Here is a 7,500-nt window from a genome sequence, read left to right as displayed (position 1 = left end):
GAAAGGAATTGAAATTCTATAAGAGTTTACTTCAAAACAACTTATAAAAGTTTAAAGAAAAAAAAACAGTAGTTAACTGAACAGTAATTTTACATCAATTATCTTTAATTCCTCTATATGTGTATTTTAAAATAACCACCAGAAACATTAAAATTAGGATTTTCTCGAATAGATTGGTCCATTCCTTAAAGAAATTTCTCATCATACTAAAGTAGCAAAAAACTAATTCAAAATATTTCATTTTTTAAGCTAAATCCAATTAGAGAGGAAGAAATAGCGTTCTGTGATATTTCAAAAACTTCTCTAATTTGCGGGTTTTTTTTTAAAGAGGGTGGTTAAATATACCAATAGTAATAATAAGAAAAATTAATAATAAAGATCGGAGTTAAACAATGAACAACGGAAAGAGAACCGGCAAGTGATTGAAAAGTTGGGAGTAAAAAAAAAAAAATAAAAAATAAAAAGAAGAAGAAGAAGAAAAGCATGAAATGGGCTGGTCGTTCTAACGATTGACCCAACACGACCGTGTACTTACTGTCGTAGTATGGGGCCCCAGGTGTAAAACCTCCTGTTAAACGGAGTCTTGTTGAAAGAGCTGCATGCTCCCACCTGAAGTCTTTGTAACCGCCCGGACACTCCTGGAAGAGATTCGAAATATAGCTAATGATTTTCATTCTTTAATACAATATGTACAGTTGGATACAGGAATTACTGGCACGCCTCGCTCGAGGAAGTGAATCCACTCATAGCCTTACTGCGCGTCGAGTTCTTGTGTTTAGCGCCGAGTACCAACTCTGGCATCTCTCAACATACAGTAAGGGTGTGACAGGGTACACTTCTTCAGACCGAGGTCTACCAAGAATTAGTGTGTCCAACTATAAGTACATGCACTGAAATAAATTAGATTAATAAAAACTTATGTATATATATTGCAACTGTAAGCATAACCTATCTATATACTTGAAAAAAGAACATGAAAACTACGAAAAAAGGTAAAAAGTGGCAAATATATTTACAAAATAATAAAATACAATTTTCTTAAAGCTCTTACAAAAAATCAATCATATGATTATCCCATTCTTACATTTTAGAGCGTGGCATATTTGGTAATAAAGTCTATTTATTTTACCTATATTTGAGAAACTTTTCTTAAATAGTATAGAGATTTATAACTCATATATTTGTCAACCAATCTATCTACATACACTTACACACACACACAAACACACACACACCACACACACACACACACACATATATATATATAGTATATATATATATATATATATATATATATATGCATACATATACATACATGTGTGTATATACACTGTATATATATTGTAGGTTACATAGATATAATAAATATAATCATATATATATATATATATATATATATATATATATATATATATATATATATATATATATATAGTGTATACACATACATATATACATAATTATAATATACATACACACACACACACACATTATATATATATATATATATATATATATATATATATATATATATATATATATATATATATAATGTGTGTGTATGTGTGCGAGTATATATATACCGTATTATGTATCAGATTAATACATTAATCCATATCGTTTTAGTAAATAAGTACTTTGCAATTTCAGTTTTTCCAGAACGAAAATTAGTGTTTACCACAGCAATAATGAAATATTTTCAACGGAAATTAAGGATAAATTCATGAACGATTTACTGTTTAGCGAACATAATGAAAAAAAAAATAAATGATTCACTGATTTCCACGTTTGAATTTACTTACTCCCTACCGGAAATAATCTGCCAAATATAATCGAAAAAGAATAAGACTTGAAGAATAATAAATAAAAAAGATGTTACAAAAATATGCGTAAGATAGCAAAAGTTATTTAGAGAGAGAGAGAGAGAGAGAGAGAGAGAGAGAGAAAGAGAGAGAGAGAGAGAGAGAGAGAGAGAGAGAGAGAGAGAGAGAGAGAGAGAGAGAGAGAGAGAGAGAGAGAGAAATATTACTAGCTGAACTCGGGACGGATATTCTGAGATCAGCATTGTCTCTCGTTGATATCGCTCACTATCAAGCAGATCACTGTAATGTTGCTACATTTAACATCATATTCAAGAAGGGTACATGTCTTTCCAATTGTATATATTACCATGGACTTAGGCAGGAACAGAGAAACTATGTTTCCCATCAATCCCTGAAATTTTCATTTGGACATGTGAATCATTCTAGGAACAATTTACTCCACCGACAAAAATAACCATTTAACCCATACCGAAAACAAAAGTTTGCTGCGGCTTTTCAACAGCATATATAAACATGAAATTGGTAAGGACAAAGTCAATATTTATCCCATAAATCTCTGCAAATTTCATTTAGATATGTGGAGTACTCTATGAGTAATTTACGGGCGCCAACGAAAATCGTCATCGTGCGGATATCGAAAAATGGCTACTGTGACTTTTCTATGTTAAGTATCAATACGAAAATTGATATGAAGTTCATATAACATCCATCAAACCCTCTGAAAATCATTTGGATATCTGAAAAACTTTAGTGGTAGTTTGCTCTTCCTCACTGATTTTTTAGCTAAAAGTCGTCACTTACGAACCAAAATGACAGCCATGGCATGTCTATAGCAGGTATGAACATGAAAATGGGCAGAAACAAAGCTTTTATATATATAAATATATATATCTAAATAATCTCTTAAAATTTCATTCAACTATATTCACTGGTATAGTAGTTATTGACTTCGCCGCCGAAAATATCAGCGGCTCCCCCCCAACCCCCCTTCTGATATCTATGGTTAGGCGAGTTATCTTAAAAAAAAATTGGCATTTCATATAAGGTCACTCACTTCGTTTGCGACAATTACTAACCTGCAAAGAATTAACATATACCGTTAGAAATACTGATAATGACAATGTCTATCAATGTATATCTATTACTGATTTTAGTGATACTATGAACAGATCAAATGAGGACTATGAATACAATAATGATGATGATGAAGTTTAAGGGGGGGGGGGGTGAAAATAAAATCCGTGACGAAATTTCCCCACCGCACCATCGCCCAACGAACGTCTGTCATTGAAATCATGTCGGTAAGTTCATTTTCGTTCCATTCACTTCACCCCGCCGAATCCCCTTCGGAGGAGCAACAACAATCAGTCTCTTAGTTCCCTCTGCCTCGCCTCCCCGAAGACCTCTCCCCACCCCTGCTGACCCCCTTCCTTATAATCCTTCTCTATAACAAACGTCTTCGTCAGCAGCTTCATCACCATTACAATGAAGTTCGGTGCGTGTTTACATACGTACTCCTTCCATCTCGACGGTTAAGCAATGCGAATTTGCAACGCACGGACTCTAATACACAACCCCCTCCCCCCCCCCCCAACTGTTCCTAAATGGTATTGGTGAACCACCGTCTGGAATGGTTACGTCCTTCAAGGTAGCTTATGTAAAGGTCACAGAAACTTAATAATTTTTATATATATATAATTTCAAACATGAAGGTATATCGTCCCTCAGCAACTGAATCCGATATACCACAAGTGAAGAGGGGAAGGGGGGGAGGGGAATTATTAATATACAGAGCTGCAAAAATAATATTTCAATTACATTTCTATATAATCCCTACACATGTGGATGTTGAGATAGTTCATATACGTATGGACTTACTGGCATACCTGTGTCGGTACTTCGTTTCCTCAAAATTATAATTCATTGTTCATTCGTGGTTTAAAATGTCCAGGCCAAGTGTAAAAAATACCTCCCATGCAATATACTTGGAGAGAGAGAGAGAGAGAGAGAGAGAGAGAGAGAGAGAGAGAGAGAGAGAGAGAGAGAGAGAGAGAGAGAGACTAAATGAAGCAATCATATCTAGGCAATCAGCACATGCTTTTTCTAATTATCCTCAGACTGACTATAGATATAGAAGTTCGTTCAGGACTGATTCAAGGAATATCTAAACAAGTAAGAAAACGTCAAGCTAATTTTTACTTCACGATCCATATCAACAAAATCTATTCATAGCCAATAGTTAACGAAGATATATCGCTTCTAATTGCTTTGTAAGCAAAACATCATATTGCGAAAGAAGGTACTTGGCTATCTGAAGAAATTCCGAATTACAGCCAAAATTCACTAATTAAATGAAAATTTTATTGTTTACTTTTTTCATTATAACGTGGTGAAAGATACGGAGTCCTGATACGATTATGTAACATATTTGATTCTTAGGAACAAGGTAACAACCTGCTGCTGTGAAGTAATCTCACTTAATAATCAGCATAAATATTGAAAAAAAAAAAATTAAGGTACCACATTCAAACAAAATGACTTTCTTCAAGTCTCTCATCTCCTACCAATATGATTATTAAAGCAATTTTAAAAATATTTACCAAATGTAATAATTTAAGGCCTTACTTTATTTTCCAAAGAATTTAGAACAACTCTGTTTTAACCATAGTTTACAAACTGATAAACAAAATCTTACCCGTTAACAAAATCGTATCAGTTATCTTTAGCTTAATGTTGCTTCTAAATCCATCTTTACTGTAAGAAGTCACATGCTGGTCATAGTAGTTGTATTCTATCGTCACAAAGCTATATAAGAAACTATAATTTCATTATCCCATATCGCCAAACAATACATATACTATACTGCTCATAAAGCGCATTGACAATAAGAAAAATGCTATCAAAAGCTCTTCCTAAACCGGCCTTAATATGATTATCTAGACATGAAAATCATCAAGGATTTTACTCTTCAAAGTGACAGCGATATAAGCAAGAAATGCACTACTAGCAACCTATTTCATGAATCTTGAGATGAAATTAATACATCTGACATTACAATTATTTGATGCGTTTGATGGCTTCCGTAAGACCAAATACAAACCAACAACATGAGAAAAAATACCGCATTTGGTTAACACAAAACAGCACGAAGAGTCACAATTTTTTCTCACGGTCCAATCATCATTAATCTCTACTTAATCACCTTTACAGTCTCATTAGCAGAAACAATAATTCCTTTTGATCTTATTGACTTCAATTCACTCCCGTCGTGTATAACGAACTTGCATATTGCTTTCTCGGTTCTTATTGCTCTATTACGCGTCCACACTGTAATTTACTTTACTTTTGATTATTGCTGGCACCCCACCTCCTTATTCTAAACATTTCCTGTGTGCCGTTTCTGCATTTGGAACAATTTCTTAACATCGGGTTTCTATTTATGAATCCAATATTCATTGCATTTACGGCGATATGTCAGTTGTGGACGTTGGTGCCTAAAAGAACTGATTTAGGGTGAATTATGAAAATAAGATTTTTGTTTCTAATTATCATACTGAAATATCAAAGGGTAATCTAGAAATACGGCTAGATACAGTTGTGAAGTCATGCCAGTGAGAATTATTCTTCATTGAATTTCCATTAACCTCTCTCTCTCTCTCTCTCTCTCTCTCTCTCTCTCTCTCTCTCTCTCTCTCTCTCTCTCTCTCTCTCTCTCTCATGCTTTAACAATCTGCAATAATATCTTTCTTGTAATTGACACAATAATGTGATAGGTAGTAATCTAATAGTACCATTACTTCTTGCTGTATATGTTATGAAAATTAAACTCTCTCTCTCTCTCTCTCTCTCTCTCTCTCTCTCTCTCTCTCTCTCTCTCTACACACACACACACACACACACATATATATATATATATATATATAATATATTATATATATATTTATCTATTTATCTATCTATCTATCTATATATATATACATATATATATATATATATATATATATATATATATATATATAAATATATAACAAAAAGTAATAATTCTTACCTCAGTGTTGCAAAGCTGGAATCTTTTATATAAGCCTACACAACGGCTGCCTGTGCTAGTGGAGGCCTGGCGCTTTGCTCGAACTCGTTGTCGCCTGCGTCAACAAAAAGAAAACATATCAATGAAATAATTGAATTTAAGTAAACAAAGCATTTCCGTATAAAGTAAGCCAATATGGGCACAATTTGGGTAAGAAATGGTTAGGCTTTGAACAATTAGAAAATGCTTTTACCAGATAATTTAGAGGAACGTAAATTCTACCCTATTCTAATATTGGAAGTTATTCTAAAATATAAAATCAATTCTAATAGAACAATAAAATCTACATTAACCAAAAATGTTCATTCAATTCAAGTACTTATTGGAAAACAAGTTAGAATCATGATTGACGTTTAAAAATATATACAAATATGGACTTATGGACTCAACAAATGGAACAAAGCAATACAATATTAAGAAGTAAATAAAATGTGTTCTGCTGGTATTCAAAATAACCTCAGCAAGTACTGTTTTCAAAGTAAATTCTAAACAATAGTATAGAAAGAGTTATTATAACGCCTTATGTAAAAATCTTATGAATAATCTTATTCGTAAAAACCCATGAATACAAATTGCAATGGCAATGTCCTTGTACCATGGGCAGCATTCAACAGAATTCTGAAAAGGGAATTCTAGAAATGGGAGCCTTTATTGCGCCCCCCCCACCCCCCACCAAAAAAAAAGCACAAATCCTTACATTCAGTGCGGACCCATTTCCCTATCCATGAAGGCATTCTCGAAAATGAAAATTATTATATCCAACTTTATGCTGCCCGAGGATTATATAGAAAGAAAAAAAAAACTGTCCGGAAAAATAAGGATGTGGCTTATACAATTCTATACAATGATGACATTCCAGCTGACACTCAGAGAGGGCTTCCGAGACCTGACCTCCCGCCTTGGCCCCACCCCCAAAAGGCCGTATCTTCCAGCGACACAGTTTTACTCACAAACAAGGTTCCTCACCACTGGGCATTCTCCTACATAAATATGATAACTGTCAGCACAAGTGAATGTAATGCTGAGTTGGCTTCATTTTTCCAACTCGGGTTACCAGGGAATGGATGAATACAGTCGGGACAAGATCCCGAATATATGAAGAGGAGAGGAGTAACAGCTGAAGGAGAGAGAGAGAGAGAGAGAGAGAGAGAGAGAGAGAGAGAGAGAGAGAGAGAACAGGTGGAAGTTGGTGCGGAGGGGAGGACTGACTGGATGGACACAATAAAATTCAGACTTAAGGGTGATTTATGATGGCAATAATGACGATGATGACGACAGTCGTTACCAAGTCTGGGGATGGTAAAGATGAAGGTGAATTCAAGGTCAGGAGATAAAGGAAGTAATAGATTAAAACAATGACACTTACTTACGCATTAGTAAAGTTGTGTTTAAAAATGCATAAGGTAGAAATAATAAATCAGTAAAATACTCAGAATATATTATAAATTATAAAGGAAGACAACTAAAAAGGAATAACGACCGACAAAAACATGAAACTCGTTAATAAAAAAGACATATTTCGGATAAAACCCGAAAATAGTGGAATATAGGCGATTTAGTAAATTAAGCAACAAAAATATACACATCGGA

General features: G+C 33.9%; 1 protein-coding gene across 1 annotated transcript in view; it reads right to left on the bottom strand.

Moving 5' to 3' along the window:
• LOC137649452 (thrombospondin type-1 domain-containing protein 4-like) overlaps nt 1–7,500 on the bottom strand; it is a 106,183-nt gene that overhangs the window by 60,995 nt on the left and 37,688 nt on the right. Inside the window, 4 exon segments of the mRNA XM_068382436.1 lie at nt 536–551; nt 553–602; nt 605–638; nt 5,872–5,965. Coding sequence (XP_068238537.1) covers nt 536–551; nt 553–602; nt 605–638; nt 5,872–5,965 — 194 coding nt within the window.

The sequence above is a fragment of the Palaemon carinicauda genome, chromosome 11 (assembly GCF_036898095.1).
Source record: "Palaemon carinicauda isolate YSFRI2023 chromosome 11, ASM3689809v2, whole genome shotgun sequence".
Lineage (NCBI taxonomy): Eukaryota > Metazoa > Arthropoda > Malacostraca > Decapoda > Palaemonidae > Palaemon > Palaemon carinicauda.
The sequence above is the reverse complement of the archived record's forward strand: the minus strand, read 5'-3'. Positions and strand labels throughout refer to the sequence as shown.